The sequence below is a fragment of the Ambystoma mexicanum genome, chromosome 10 (genome assembly GCF_040938575.1).
Source record: "Ambystoma mexicanum isolate Mex_15411 chromosome 10, UKY_AmexF1_1, whole genome shotgun sequence".
NCBI classification, from domain to species: Eukaryota; Metazoa; Chordata; class Amphibia; order Caudata; family Ambystomatidae; genus Ambystoma; species Ambystoma mexicanum.
In genome coordinates this window covers 101,410,823-101,427,704 of record NC_090932.1, presented here as the reverse complement: position 1 = coordinate 101,427,704, position 16,882 = coordinate 101,410,823, and the positions used below count along the sequence as shown (strand labels likewise).

Here is a 16,882-nt window from a genome sequence, read left to right as displayed (position 1 = left end):
CATGCCCAACCTTAATGTGGTGAATCTGTCAGATTCCAGATCTATGAGTTGCCACACAACCACACAGCCACACAAACAATGGAAACACAAAGGAGTACCTCTTTCTCTTCCATAGATCTTTACAATAGGAGTCACAGCTCGTCCCTGCGTCGCGCTTGAGCTGATGACCAATGCGTCCCTCACGGCTTCATATCCATTCGCCACGACCACGGGAGTAGGACCCACCCACAGCGTGTAGATATTCCCATACGTCTTTGTAAGCTGGAGATAAATACAATACGCACAAAATATATTGCTATTGTTTTCAGTTACTCAGTTATTGTATTTATTTACTTAATCATGTAAGCAACCTTGTATCTTTACAAAGCTGTATATTGTTATGGTTGTGAATGACTAACTGGCACGAACCAGGCCCATGTGGCATTTCTGAGCTGAATAAGGTACAATATGCAATGTGTATCTATATACAATGTTCCTATATCAGATGGAATAAAAGGAATTATGAGAACCTAGAAGACATCAGTCAGAAATTGCATCTGAAGAATAAGCAGTCTAAAAAAGGAACAGTTCTTGAGCAGATAGATGACCACTTACAAACATTTGGTAGGGGAGAAGGGAAAGGGTGGCACCTGTATTCTAGTGGTCATAAAGTTCTTGCTAGTAAGAAAGGTAATATTTATCAATGCTGAGTGAAGCCATTTGTGCCGTCACTACGAATTTAGAATTAGTTCCCGGTGAGGGTCAATGAGCTTGTTACAAGCGAGCTCATTGGCCCTCGCCGCGTCCTTACCTCACCGACAATGCACCGTTCGCCGCTGCGTCCTCCGGCAAATGGCTGCCACGGAAAGGGAGAAGGGACTACGTGTGGTCTCTTCTCCCTTTCCATGGCGGCCATTTTCTTTGTTGTCAGTTATTTCGTTCTTTATTGTCTGGCAGTTAGGCAGTAAATACTCTTCACAATTTCCCCCCAAAATTGTTCAAGTGCCTATTTCTGTTATTACACCGGCACCACTTTAACAGCAGGTACATGCAGTTTAGATTTAAACAGGAACCAATTCCACTATGTAACACGCTGTTCAAATTCGTAACCTCAGAATAAGCTGGGTAATGTAATGGCCTCTGGGGAAAACCAAACCCATACCCCCAATGATAGCAGCAATGTACCACGAAGACAAATAAACACGACCACATCACTTCACAGACACAATGGGGAGTCAAGGGGGTATCTCAACAGATGATAAGTGCATTAGAGAATCTCCTAGTTCAACACAACGCCAGAGAAAGAAACAAGCTCTGAGACACTAAAGTACTTCAGTCCTTAAAAGACTGGGTGGAATCCACAGGTGCCAAATGTTCGACAAGCCTCTCCTGCACGATAACGCGTGGATGCCCACTCAAATAGTTCTTTCTCTCTGGTGATCTGTCTTAGGAGGTGTCTACTGATCAGGCCATGGACGTTAGTGCAGTGTGACGGATCACGAGTAGTGGCTGGGTGGTTATTGCCCATTCCCCATTGGGTCCATGTGACCCAATGGGGTTGGGGGGCAGTAATAGCGCTGAAAACGGGCCGCTACATGGGATTTTCACCTCCAGCAAAAAGCTGGAGGTAATACAGTCCATTTAGAGACCCAACTCGTGATTGGGCCAGCCCTTAAAAGCAGTGGTAACAGCTTTACCGCCTCATTTAAGGCCCACCGCCCAACTTTTGATGATGCCTAAAGTCTAGACTGCTCACTCATTTCTTTTTTGCCACGCTTCTATTGAAGCTCCTACACCATGTTCAGTGATATTCTTTACGTGCATGTTTTTGATGTATTCGTTTAAGCACTAAAACTAGGAGCACTGCGCCTTAGTATTCATACCACCTCAATTGCCCATAGTTTATTATATAGGCACTGGCCACCACTAGACTTTTTTCCATTAATGTAATTTCTTACTTATAAGCATGAAAATAAGCTGGTCATAATTCGATAAATTGAAACCTCAGCAGAACCTAAATATCCTAACCATTTTAGTGGATTGTCAAGCATATTTGTAAAACATAAAACTCTGCCTAGATTTTCCACAGTAGTAGATCATATTTGAAATTCATCACTCAGGTTACTCTATGTTTCACATAATTCCTGATAATAGGAAGGACAATGCAATCTATCATTTAGCTCTATATTTCATTTACAATTAGTCTGTATATCAATTCTTGTTCTCTTTGGGGTAATTTTAAGACCAGACTTACATTTCCATTCAATACATTTCCCACCAAAGTAAATCCTTTTGATTATGAGAAGCGTCAATAAATGTTGTACCAGAAGGGCTTGTAAATTCTCAGACCTGTTTTTCAATTGCCATATTTTCCCATATGTTCAATGTCCATTTTATTTTTAAATGACAGTAAATCCATGAGTTAAATGGAAAATGGCGTTTAATTAAGGGTACATTCAGGGGAGTTGCTAGGTCTGGAAAAGACCCGGGGCTAAGCTGATGTCGGAACTGTTGGGACTGGGGGCTAGCTAGTCTTTTGGCTGTAGCTCCTGAGATTCTATCCTGGGCTACAACCAAAAGATCAGGGGCTATTGCCCCCTTAGCCCCCGCTAGCAACGCCCCTGGGTACATTTAACAATGATTGTGAAGAAGAATCTCTTTATTTCCTATTAGATCTCAAGGATCTTGCCAGTGAATTCTTTACATTGTGTTCCTTTTTTGGAAGCCAATAGATGCTTACAAAGGTCAATATTGATTGTCTCTGAAATATGACAATCACTCTTAATCAACGGTGCTATCACTTGACAGCATCCACAAAACGCAGCTGCACAAACAATCTGCTCTGACTTAGATCTTTTCTCATGTTCAAACAGTAAATATCCTCAGTCTGTCCATCGTTCCCTTTTTAATGAATTATTCACCAATGTCTTTGGCTAGCCCCTTGCTAGTAGTCATAATTAAAAAATGTGGACATGTCTATAGAATTTGCATAAAGAGGTACAGGGTCGGACTGGCCCTTTCGGTCTTTCGGCCCGTGGCCGAACAACTTTGAGGTCCCAGGGGGCCGGTTTTTCGGCAGCCACCTCTGGGCCGTTTTAAAAAAAAAAAAAAATGTCACGTTTTTTCAAAAAAAATTACAATGTCATTTTTTTTTTTTATTGGCAGGCCCGGCCTGCCCACCACAGTAACAGTGTCACTGTCTGTGTGTGTGCGGCGCCGCGGCCCGCACGAGCAGCTCCAGCTCGCTAGGCTCACACTCACAGTCACTCATCAGCAGGCCGCCCGCGGCCGGGAAGTAAAATGGGGGGGGGCTCGGCCGCTGCGCTGGGCTGGGCAGGGCAGGAGCCAGGAGAGAGGCGCGCGCCAGCGGCACTGTCTGCAGACTGCACACAATTCATCATAGCAAGGTAACACTAGATGTTGTTACCTTGCTTTGTAGATTGCATCTGCATCATGCATGCATCATAATTTATGATGCATGCAGATGCAGATGGACGTGCATCATCACGGCGGTGGGTCACCGGCGGCCGTGCCGCCACTGCAGGGGGCCGGTGCCGTGTGGTGTGCTCGGCTCACGTTCTGCTCGGGCGGCGGCGGCCTGAGTAAGGAACAAGTTACTTACCTGTAACTGTTGTTCTCCAGCATGGGTCTGGCATGGATTCACATGCTCATGAATATTCCCCATCGTCAGGCTGGGAATCCTCGGTAAAGAAAAAACCAGTATCAGTTTCGTTTCTGATCTGTCTTTCGTAGTAATAACCAATCACTGGTCTCTGCGTCATACTGACCACAGCCAATGACTGCCCTCTACCTAAGCACCGCCTCTGGCAGCCATCTTCAGATTTGGAAGCACGTGAAGTGGCAGTATGACCAAGTGAAGAGCCGCAGAGGGGTAGGCGGGAGGGTTCGCATGTGAATCCATGCCAGACCCATGCTGGAGAACAACAGTTACAGGTAAGTAACTTGTTCCTTCTCCAGCATGGGGTCTGGCATGGATTCACATGCTCATGAATAAAGAATACATAGCAGTACACACATGCACAACCACGGGAGGTGGCAAAGGCTCAACATTAAGCATTACATCAAACTCAACATTAAGCATCTTACCTCCTCACCAGGCTCACCTCAGGCGAACAGGTTGCGCAGCACTGCTTGGCCGACCCTGGACTCCTCCCTGGAATCCCGATCGACGCAGTAGAACTTTGTGAAGGTGTGCGTCGACCTCCACGTAGCAGCCCTGCATATGTCCAGCAGGGGCACACCAGAAAGGAACGCTGTGGTAGCTGCGATCGCTCTGGTGGAATGGGCTCTCGGACGGCCAGGCAGCGGTCGGTTTGCCAACCGATGACAGTACATGATACAGCCGGAGAGCCATCTGGAAATGGAAGCCTTCGAGAGAGCCTTCCCCTGATTGACAGGTCCAAAGTTCACAAAGAGTTGTGACGTCTTCCGAAAACCCTTCGTGCGGTCCACGCAGAACTTCAGCGCTCTAGCTACATCCAGCGAGTGCAAAGTCCTCTCAGCCGGCGACGAAGGCGACGGGAAGAACACAGGTAACACCAAGGGTTCGTTGAGATGGAAGTCCGACGGTACCTTGGGCATGAAGGAGGGGTGCGTCCTGAGCACTACCCTCGTGTCGTGGAAAGTCAAGTACGGGGCCTTGCAGGAAAGGGCCTGGATCTCTCCCACTCGTCGTGCGGAGGTGATGGCCACAAGAAAAGCTGTTTTCCACGATAGAAACTTCAACGGGGCCGAGTGCAGAGGCTCGAACGGAGGTCCCATGAGCTTGGTCAGCACCACGTTGAGCTCCCACGCCGGGGCCGGAGCCTTCACCGGCGGGAACGATCTGAACAGTCCCTTCATGAACTCTTTCACCAGACGATGAGACCACAAGGACGTCCGCCCCGTGGTTCTGGTGTATCGGGAGATCGCAGCAAGATGAATCTTGATGGACGCGTGTGCCAGACCAGCTTTGGCCAGCGTCAGCAGGTACGGCAGTACTTGGGGGGCCGTAATCCGTAGAGGGTTAATCTTCTGTGCGTGGCACCAGACAGAGAACCTCTTCCATTTGTGTCCGTAGCATTTAAGAGTCGAGGACGCCCTGGCCTTTGCAAGAACCTCTCTGCAATCGGCCGGTATGTCGTATCCTCCAAACTCTAGCGCTGCAGGAGCCAGGCCTGCAAGTTCAGCGACTTCGGGTCGTGGTGGAGGATGGCGCCTCCTTCCCTGGAGAGTAGATCCGCGTCCGCCGGCAGCTTGATCGGCGGGGACGCTGACAAGTCCAGAAGGTCCGGGAACCATATCTGCCTCGGCCACGCAGGTGCGACGAGGATCATCCTGCACCGTGACCTCTTGAGCTGGTTGACGAGCCGGATTAGCAGAGGCAAGGGAGGGAACGCGTAGAGGAACAGGCCCTCCCAGGGGAACGAGAAAGCATCGCCCATGCTCCTCGTCTGGGGAAACCTGCTGGCGAACCTCCGGCACTTGGTGTTCGTCGCCGTCGCGAACAGGTCGATCTGGGGTGTGCCCCACCGTCGGAAGAGGCGATCCACCAGATCCTGCCGTAGTTCCCACTCGTGGCACGAGCGCAGCTCCCTGCTGAGTGAGTCGGCGATGGTGTTTTTTATCCCTGCCAGATGAAACGGCACCAGAAAAATCCCTTGGGCAACGGCCCAATGCCACAGGTCCTGCGCCTCCTTGGACAGCGCTGGGGACCTGGTTCCGCCCTGTTTCCTGATGTAAAACATGGTGGTGGTGTTGTCGGTGAAGATCCTCACCACCTTGCCCTTGAGGGACGGAAGGAAGGACCTGAGGGCCCAAAACACTGCACGGAGCTCCAGGACGTTGATATGCAGGGACTTCTCCGTCGGGAGCCAGAGTCCCCTTGCGTGCAGATTTTCGGTGTGCGCTCCCCACCCTTCCAGGGAGGCATCCGTGGTCACGGTCTCCTGGTGGGCTGGGGTCTGGAAGTCCATGCCCGCCGTCAAATGCGCGCGGGTGCCCCACCACCGTATCGCTCGTCGGAAACTCTCGTCGAGCTTGATCCTTTCCTCGAAGCTGCCCGTCGTCTGGATCCAGCGCGCATCCAGGAATTCTTGCAACGGGCGCATCCGGAGCCTGCACATGGGAATGAGGTAGATGCAGGAAGACATCATCCCGAGGAGGGACTTGATGGACCTCACTTTGGCCGCGTCGGCCACCAACATCCGTTGCACCTTGCCCAAGATGGTCCTGGTCCTCTCCTCCGACGGGGAGGCCAGAAGGGACACTGTGTCGAGCCTGGCTCCCAGAAACAGTGCGACTTGCGCGGGCACCAGGTGGGATTTGGCGTAGTTCACGGAGAATCCCAGGTCCGAGAGGAGTTGGACGGTCCTTGCCGTGTGGACCACGGCGAGCTCCCTCATCTTGGCGCGGATGAGCCAGTCGTCCAGGTAGGGGTAGACGTGAATCCCCTCGCGGCGCAGCTGCGCCGCCACCGGTGCGAGTCACTTGGTGAATACCCTGGGTGCCGACCGTAGTCCGAAGGGAAGGGCTTTGAACTGGTAATGACGCCCTTGGACCACGAATCTGAGGAATTTGCGGTGCCCCTTTAGGATGGGAATGTGGAAGTAGGCATCCTCCAAATCCAACGACGATAGGAAGTCTCCTTCCTCCAGCTGACCCAGGACGTGCTGGAGGGTGACCATCCGGAACTTCTGCGCCTTGAAGAACTTGTTCAGACGTCGCAGGTCCAGGATGGGGCGCCATCCTCCCGTCTTCTTCTTCACGAGGAAGTATCTCGAGTAGACTTCGGAGCCCCGAAGCCTCTTTGGGACGAGTTCGATGGCGCCCTTTCTGAGCATCGCCTTTACCTCCAGGAGAAGTTGAGGGACGTGAAGTTCTTTCCTGGCCACGGGGGGGACGCGCGGGCACCTTCTTTGAAACTCGAGCGCGTGGCCCCGGGCCAGGGCGTCCAGCACCCAACGGTCGGTGGAGATGGACTCCCACACGCTGACGAAGCCCGCCAGCCGGCCTCCCACCGGGGTGCTTCGGTGGGGGCCCGACCCCACGGCCGGTTCAATCCTGCTTGGGCGCGGCCTTGCCGCCTTGACCTCCTTGGCGACGACGGCGGGGTCCGCTAGACTTGCCTCGTCCTCTGTAGGCCTCTTGCGACGACGAGCGGGCCGCTTGACGGTAGGAAGCGAAACCGCCGCCGGAACCTTTGGAGGCGCCCTTGCCTCCGCCGCTCCGAAAGGGCGTCCGTCGTTGCAGGACTCCAAGGGCCCGGGCCGTCTCAGTATCCGCCTTGATGGCCTGAAGGGAATCGTCCACTGTCTTCCCAAACAGGTTGTTCCCGTCGAAGGGCATGTCCAGGACTCTGGTCTGGACATCCTGCCGGAAATCCGTAGCTTTGAGCCATCCACGACGTCGAAGGCAAACGCCGTTGCCCAGCTGGCGGAACCCGGTGTCGGCGATGTCCGTCGCCACGGTGATGGCGTGGTCCGAGGCCACCTCACCTTCCTGCAGGATCTCAAGGGCCTCCGCCCTCTTGTCGTCCGGCAGAAAATCCAGCAGGGGAGCTATCTTGTACCAGAGCTCCCTGTCATAGCGGGCCACGATAGCCAAGGCGTTGGCCGCTTTAATCGTCGTCGCTGCCGACGAGATGACTCTACGTCCCATAGCATCCAATTTCTTTCCCTCGCCGTCCGGCGGGGAAGTCGATGTGGAGGCCGCACCCCCCCCGCTTTCTTCCTGGCTGCCGCGGAGACGACGGAGTCCGGGGTAGGCTGCGCCCGGAGGCACAGGGGGGCCGTGTCCGGGACCCGGTACTTTTTCTCGTACCGGTCTCTTCTAGCTGGCGTCGTGGAAGGGTTCTTGAGGAGGGAAAGGCCCTCATCCCAAATGTCGTCCAACAGAGGCACTGAGAGGACCGTCTTCCTCTTGGCCTCGCGCCGCTGATAAAGGAAGCCTTCCTTTTTCTTCTCCTCAGGGCAGAGTTGGAAAAGCTCGGAAGCCCTGGAGATCATGGAGTGGAAAGATCCGATCTCGTCGGGCGGAGAAGCCCTGGTGGGAGGCGACGACGGAAAATCCTCGTCGTATGCCTCGTCGTCCGTACCCGTCGCTGCCGTGTCAGTCCCCGTATCATCCCCTCGGGTGGACGGGGAGGAGGGCTGGAAGGGGCGCGACGGTTGAAAAGGAGGTGGTGGATGGATCCTTCTTTTCTTGGTAGGGGGAACACCAGAAGGTCCTGGTTCTGGATCCCCCGACGGGAGAGGTTCCTCCGTCGGTAACGGTAGCCTCGTCCTTATCTCGGAGCATAAGGACTGTATGGCCAACAAAATGGCCGCCGAGTTGTCTTGCGGCGCTGGCAGAGGGGAATCCGACGGGCGAGCAGGGGCCCCGTCGGTATCCTCGACGATGTCGTCGTCGTCACCTGCGTCGGGGTCCATTCCGACGGGCTGGCCTTCTTCCACGCCTAGGCCGTGGCTTAAGACCTCGATCAGCTCCTCTTCTGAGGTTGAGGCCGAATCTCCGACGACGCCCTGCCCCCCCTTCTTCTTCCCCATGGAGGGTTTCACGGGGGTCCTATCGATGGGCACAAAGGAAGACTCCCTCCGAGGAGGCAGGGAGATTCTGGGCCCTGAGGTCGCCACCACTGGTGCAGCCACCACAGGCTGAGCCAGGGCCGCCGCAACTGTTTCGATAGAGGGCTTGGTCGGATGGATCAAGGCCTTCACCACCTTAGGTGCGCTCACCGCCTTATCCTTGAGGGAGGGGGCACTGCCACGCTCCTCCTCTGCCTTAGAGCTCGACCGGGGCCTCTCCAGGAGCTTCGCCGGGTGCTCGGCCTTCCTCTTACCCGACCCAGAGCGTTGGCTCGTGGTTGATGGTGCCGGGGAGGGTGCGCCCTGCCTGGCGCCCGTAGAGCCCGACCGTTCGGCGCTCCCGGTGCCAGCGGACTCGCGGTGCTTGGCCTTATGTTGGGCCCCCGTCGCCGGGGCGCCCTCAAAGGTCTTAGAAGACCGCTCGGATTTCTTCTTCTTCTCGCCAGACGGGCTCTTACCCTCCAGCCAGTTGGCGAGACGTTGATGGCGGTCCTTCATGGTCCGTTCCGACATGTTGCCGCAAAACGCACAGTCCTTCTCCACGTGCGTCTTGTCCTCATGAAGGCAGTAAAGGCAGAAAGAGTGTTCGTCCTCCTTGAAGACGTTCTGCAGCTGGCATCCAGGGCAGACCCTGAACAGCTTTCCGGGCGTCGAGCTTCCCTTCTCCTGGGCCATCTCCGAGACCGGGCCTGAGAAGCTTCTGGATTCCTCCGAAGTGTAGCTCGACGAAATCTTCACCCTTGAGGGGCACAGATGAATCCGACACGGGTCCCCGTTGATCGGATGTAGAATCGGTGGAGCTTGAGGCTCTTTGACCGAAAGAATCGAAGTTTTTTTGTGAAAAAAGCGCGAAAAAAAAGCACTAACGCTCGAGAGCAATAGCACGAGGATCCCAACACATGAACGTGCGGTAAAAATCTGAAGATGGCTGCCAGAGGCGGTGCTTAGGTAGAGGGCAGTCATTGGCTGTGGTCAGTATGACGCAGAGACCAGTGATTGGTTATTACTACGAAAGACAGATCAGAAACGAAACTGATACTGGTTTTTTCTTTACCGAGGATTCCCAGCCTGACGACGGGGAATATTCATGAGCATGTGAATCCATGCCAGACCCCATGCTGGAGAAAGTTACTTTGATCTGTGGAGGGAGGCAGGATGAAGCAATTGCAAACACTAAAGCAAGTGAACACCTGCCTCCCTCCGAGTCCTGACCCTGGGGGCAGCGTGCCTTCAGGGCTGAGCTGGGTCCCGGCAGCAACATTTCACACAGTTGCTTCAACTAGTTTGCAGGAAGTAACAACAGTTGTTGGCACTTCTTTGCAAAATTGATGTTAACTTGTGCCTCCTGGGGGGACCGCCACGGAACAAGCCAATGTAAATTCGGCTGCAGGAGGAGGGCAGGCTGCCCCTGCCCGCCCGCCCAATAGACTCTGTGCCGCCATTGCTAATTGCCTTGGGCCTCTGACCCACCCTGACCCTGTGCATGATTTATGGGCACGCCGGTCGCTCACACCACACAGAGCAGCAGGCAGCACATGATGTGACATCGCAGTGGGGCAGAGAGACAGAGAGCCACCAGGCACCAGCGGAGCCCCACCACAGAGTGCAAGCACACCAGTGGACCGTCCTCACCACAACTTGGAGGCCGCCAGGTGCCATCCCAGTGCCCAGTGGCAGTGCACTGGCACTGCCAACACACAGCCACACTGACTGAGGAGGACCAGTGGACCACCACCCAGCCAGGCAGCAGGCGAGGCCGGCGACGAGTCGGACGGAGGCAGAGCGGCTGCCAGACAGACAGTGCCTGCCCACCCAGGCCACAGCAGCCATCAATCAGGTAAGGACTCAGACTAGTATATTCGTATAGTGGGTTCAAATGCAGGCGCACCCTGTACCCTTTTCCTATAGCTCCCCTGCTGCAGGCGTCCCCTTCCGTAACCCCTAAGTTTATCCCAACCTCCCTATCTCTTTTTAACCAAAACCCTTGCTCTACTTAGCCCGTATCCCGTGTGTACATGCATGCGCTCCCTTGCGTGCATGGAGCGTCTATGACCTGTCCTCTGTGGATGTTTTGCACATGTACATGTCAACAAATCGCCGGGATCTCCCATGTGTGACAGAGTGGCCTGTATTAGAAGAAGTCAAACTGTTTAAACGGGATAGTCATGACTTTTGTTTCACATGCATGGACCTGCCCACCCCTTAAGGCCATTTGACTGCTTTCAGTTGATTTAAAACTTTCCATCTATTACTTTTTGATTGTTTCGTTGACATTTGGAAAAACTTGGAAAAACTCAGAGAATGTGTGTGGTAATTCAAGTAACATGTCCAGCACAGATGAGAAGCACATAGTTGTGTTACTTTGTTGATTTGTTAACGGATTTTCCTTTTGATGTGTACATTTTTTTTCCCTCTTGCCATTTAAACTCAGAGGCCCTTTTAAACAGAAATATATATTTTGGGACTTAGCCTCAAGCGTCCAGGAACTTCTTTCCCAGCTGACGGCAATCACTGCAGTATGTCAGAGGTGTCAGAAACATGGTATTTCTACTCACCACTTATGTAAAATAAAATATGTGAAATGGAATGTCACAGCAGAGCTCTGACATTTGAAACTGCTTGAAACCTTTACTCTGGAGGTTAATGATGCCACCAGGCCGGCTCCTCGTCAATATTTGAGTCCATATTTTACCATGGCTTGTTTTTAATTGAATACATTAGAATCCCATTCCATGCATTTCTAGACAAAGCTCATTACTCTTTCCTCCTTTCATCTTTGGAAGTCCAATCTTGGATAAGAGCATTTCTGAATGGTGACATAAAAGGGACCCTGGGATGACAGCTGGAGTAATCGAATTATTCTATCTTCTGGGATAGCCTTCCTTGCTCTTGTGGGAATCCAAGAGGACAAAGGCTGGCTTCTGCCCTTATTGAATTAGGATTCCAGGACGCGAAAGACGTGATCATTGTGTCCAGTATCCTGTTCTCGGCTATAACCTCCCCCTTGCACATTTCCCAAATATGGGCGTTCCAACATGGCAGTGCACATGGTGCACCGTGCACGCCCGTGGTTTGCAGCGCAGGGAATTCTAACGGGAAATGCATGGTTCACCTGGTTAAAAGCCCATTACAGACCTAAGAACATGCCCCCATCCAACCATAATGCCCTGCACTGATGACCAGCGGTGCCCCTGGAGTACAGTGTCCTGCCAGGTGCCCTGCCCTCGCAGTGGCTTACCAGTGTCCCCATCCTGACACTATACCAGGCAATCACAATGCCCCCACATCCTCCTTAACCCTCACGCAGTCGCATACCCTAACAGCACTGCATTTTAGCTATTTTTCGTCTGCATTTTTTACTACCCTTTTTGTTGGCAACATTTTCACAGCAAAGGTATTTTCATCCCAATTTTCTCAGAGACCACATTTTACTTGGCAACATTTTAATTGAACAACAGGGTGTTTGGGTGGTCTTCTGGGGTGGTGCCTGCCAGTTTGGCTTCCACACACAGTAGCACAAGTTTACCTAGTCGGTAGTCGCCAAATTGTAATGGAGCTCAGGTTGTCATCAACATGGAGGTTCTAGAAGTTGAATGGGTGAGACCTGTGAGAAATATGTAACTAGATGCAGGGCCAGTGGTTGTTCTCTCCTACACTCACTTATGCTGGCCTATGCTTTACTGTAATGACATCACACAATGTAATATTGCCATTTTGAAAAACATTTCCAGGGCTACTTGTGTTTCCCAGCCCACCCATGCTGGAACCTCGTCGTTTTAAACTTGCAGAGTCTGAGTAGTGATGTCTAGAATGACAACTCTTAAGGCCAGATTCTCGAAAGAAACGAAGCACACACAATAGGGCGTTCCAACAATCGAGCTCTTTACTACACACAGTGTTGCCCTTTTGAGTTCGGATCTTATTTATTATACATCGTTTTTTGCAGTTAAGAGTGAACTGGAAACCTTCGCCTTCAAACGAACTGGCACTATTTTTCTCCAAGGCTTCCCGCGTAATTGGGGTTGGGTCGCTTGTGCTCTTTGTTCAGTTTGCCCCCATGACCTATTCCCAGAGTAAACAACCAAGTGTGTTGATTGCCTGGAAGTAGAGGGAACGTGTGACAGAGACGGTGCCAAAGTGCACGGTGCCTGGAATGAGCGAGCACACCTCATAAATGCTCTCATTACAATTCGCACCTCTTTTGCAGGCACATCCCTCTACAAATTGCCCACTGCTTAATTCATGCTGCTCAACGGCATGCCAAGGCAAGCACTGGGGGTTCCCCCCACGAACAGTGTGTGTGGCTTCAAAATGGCCCATACCCACTGGGGCATTTTCTTTTTCTTGAACTGTCACTTTCACTAAACGTGACCGTTTGCGTGTTGTGCATAGTACGCGTCACAGTTTTTTTTCAAAGAAAAGGCAAACCTATTGTTTTTTTTTTATGTTGAAACATATAGAACACGCACACATTTTTGACATGAGTCAGAAACCAAACTAAATTGCATGCAAGAAAGAGCCGAGTGGGCGGGGGCTTGATAATATTACATGATTGAAAAATAGATGACAATTTCTAAACCAAAATAATAGGGCATGATTCATTTCGAAAAAGTGCATGATTTCAATACCCTAGAAAATACTAGACACTGTTGTATTGTTATAAACGCAGACTTTTAAAAAGTATATTAGTTAAGCTCATATTTCTTAATACGTGTGTCTTTTTAAACGGTATATATGGGCATTCTTTGAAACCTCTCTTTTGTTTTCAAACTTCAAAGGCCCGAGAAGGCAAATGGCTTTTGCATTGTTTTCCATGAATATGTTTACAAATAATTCACGTGTATGCTTGTATGCTTGTTTAAATTAATTTAATCTTTTCAGCACATCTACATTAGAGAGCTGCCAACACAATGGTTGTTAAAGTAACTAGAACAGGCTTTTTTCTTAAGAGAAATAGATGTGCAAGGTGCGGCTACCTAGAAGATCGGTAGTTCTTTTGAATGCAAATGTCATTTTGGGCAGGCAATTAAGCTGACATCAGACAAGAACTTGGTAAACCATTACCATTGGCAAACCAGCTGGCCTGTAGATGATACTGTATCGCCCAGAAGCTCCCATTTCCAACAGAGGAAGCGGCATCCCCGCCCCCCAGTATGTCCTAGAAGGAGCCACTCCCATTTCCAACAGAGGATGCGGCATCCCCTCCACCCCCAGTATGTCCTAGGAGGAGGTGTAGACTCTGAAGGCAGCCCCAGCACACCATGTACGTAAGCTACTTTGTGGATCAGGACATCAGCATGTATCTGGGATCTATGAGGGGTACCAAGTGCACCCATTTCCCATAGCTCCCCTGCTGCAGGTGCCCCCCTGCACCCACTTCCTACAGCTCTGAAGTTGCCAGTGGCAGGGTACACGAATCACGCAGGAGCAGGGGCGTAGCCGGCCTCAGAAGTTTTAGGGTTGGGGGCTGTTGGACAATTTTAAAAAGCAGGTTGAAAGTGGGGCCTCGAGTGACAGAATATCCAGCGACCTCCAAATGCTTGCATTGCGAAGTGATCAAAGCCTTACCCTAACATCCCCAACCTATCCATAACCTCTCCCTAAACCTCATTCCGGTTTCCCTACCCCCCTCCCCTCCTATCCAACCATCGTCACCCTAACCCTCCTTCCCTGCTGGGGTTGCGGAGCCCTGTATAAGCATTGACTTGCAGCAGATCCCAAAACCGCAGTGGGGGTGGTTGGTTCATGCCACTCCTGCGCCTCGGAGCTGTGGACGGACCCTGTCACAGAACTGTATGCAAAGTAATGTTATTTTATGAGTTGTGTTGTAATGTAACAGACACAAGAACCCTCCATATGTTTCATTTTCTGTAAAAGTCATGAATTGACGCGATTCACGGATGATGGTTTGAGGGCCACTTTTTTTGAGACGAGGGGTGGGCCACTTTTTTTGAAGCGAGGGGTGGGCCACATTTTTGAGGCGTGGGGTGGGCTACTTTTTTGATGCGAGGGGTGGGCCACTTTTTTTTTGTTGTCCGGGCCTATTTCTTGTCCCAGTCCGACCCTGTATAAGTGTGAGGGACAGAAACCTTTTTGTTAGAGTGTTTTCCTTTAGTTTATTTTAGGCAGGGAAACCCTCGTCAGGGTAAGAATAGTGAGGCGTGTTTCATCCTTTTTGAGTTATTAATATGGCACATTTCCAAAAACCTTCACAAAGTTGTCCACCTCACATTTCTGAGCCCTCACACCTCCAAAAAAATCATGAATTTAGAGTTATTTTATGGCGGATAACCAACAAGCACATCGTGCCACCAGGCATATATTCAGAAAATGATCACCGCATTCTTGTGGGCTCACATGAGACAACATCATCTCTAGGCTTATCAAAATCAAAGGGGGCAGGACTCCCACCTCGGAAATGGAGGCAAAGAGCACATTTGAACCAATACTGTGCACTATTATCGCAGAGAATCTGGAACCATGTTACTGAAGCAGTACGACTGGCACTGGACCACTGTGAGGGGAAGAAAGCCCACTTAACAATGGACATGCAAGACCAGTGCTCAAGGTAATATTGTAAGGCCATCACGGACACTGGGTCACGTTCCCTAATACCTCTCAAAATGAATGTCGAGGACAACAGCAGTCCAATGCTATTTCACCTGCAGGTCACCTTGTACATAGAAGGTGTGACTAGTTCCCCCACCATACACAGGAGACCACCATCAGGGGACTTAGAGGGCTGGATGCCTTCCTGGGCGCCTGCATGTTGATCCATGGGAGGTATGAGGAGGATGCCTGCTTACACACCATTGATTCCTGTTGCTTGGCAAAGGACAGTTATTGAAGCAGCCCTCTCTTTGTACCACCAACCCAACTGCAAGAGCCTGAAGCTCTCTCTAGGCAGACCAAAATACCTAGCGTGGGGAAACAATTAGACCTGCATTAGACTGAATGCCATCCACATGCTGCTACCAGTGTACCTTCTGATAATTTTACAAATCATTCCAAGCAGTGGTCGAAGTGTACGAAAAGAAGTAGTAGAGATATGTTCCCTGCTGTACTGCACCCACTCCCCACAAACCCCATTGCCACAACACCTCCCACACACAATACACTCTCCCAAACACTTGCACCTGCTGTTTAAGGGAATGTTCAGAGCAGTACACTGAAAGTGAAGGTTTCAACTTCTTCCTACACTTTTATTTTAAAACAAAACCATTCCGGAACGGTTTCTTTTTAAAATAAAAGTATAGGAGCTGTACAAGCTAATTGTGAGATCTGGAGAACCGTGCCTTATTCAATGTTGCAAGTTACGAAACACAGGTGATATTATATGATAGGTTATTTATAACACGCTTAATACCCAGAGGTTTCTAAGCGCGGACCGGTGATAGAACCTGTGTGGCTCCACGTCATCTTGCTTCCAAGGCGAGCACGTTGCCGCTGAGCTATCCTCCCGAGACTCTTGTGATCTCTGAAGATCCAAGCTTGATACAATGTTGCACACTCGTTCCTTTGCAACAGCAGATTTCTCAGTGGGTGACTGAAAGATACCAGTTTGTTGCCTCATAGCGGTTTTCCCTTGCTGGGGACACAATGTTGCAATTTCACTGCAAGCCCACAATGTAAACATATTCAAGGGAGTTTCATAGATTGGAAAGACTATTTCCAGACTGTAAATGATATGCTGAGGGAACAGCGGACAGCGGCCCTGCCCAAGCAACACAAGGAAGAGCCAGGAAGAGGAGAGTGCAATCCGGCTTGGTCCGGCCCCCTATGCCCAATGAAAGCAACATCCTCCTCTTCATGCTCTGCCTTACGCTCCACATCCACAGTCTCTTCTTCCTTAATTTCCCACCACCCCAGCTTCATCTCAACCTCTATCTGCCCCCTTCAAGCTCCCTGCCTACCTTCTCTTTGACTGCTTCAACATCTGCCGCAGAGGTCACAGAGTAGTGCAGCTCCAAATTCCCCCTCCACCCCCCATCACCTCCTCCAAATAAAAGGGCATTTTACCTAAAGTGTCAATGTGGAAAATACAAATGTGCCTTGATCTTTCATTGGTCAACCCCTAAAGTGGGAGGATTAACATTTTACATTAAAACTGATTTTTGATATCATTGGGAATTGAATCCTTTTACGCAAACATTCCACAAGATCAGTCATTAATGATCCTATTTGAATAATTAGAAACTTGTATATTACTGCATGATGTGCCAAGCTCTTTTATCACTAAGTGTGCTAGAATAGCACTCAAAAAGAACTATATGCTGTTTAAAGGGCATTTTTATGGACAATTCCAGGGGACAGAAAAG

General features: G+C 50.7%; 1 protein-coding gene across 1 annotated transcript in view; it reads right to left on the bottom strand.

The window, feature by feature from the left end:
* Positions 1–16,882, bottom strand: part of LOC138491199 (cytochrome P450 2J2-like) — a 382,346-nt gene that overhangs the window by 291,127 nt on the left and 74,337 nt on the right. Inside the window, exon 2 of the mRNA XM_069617584.1 lies at positions 99–261. Within this exon, the coding sequence (XP_069473685.1) occupies positions 99–261 (163 nt within the window). The remainder of the gene's footprint in view (positions 1–98; positions 262–16,882) is intronic.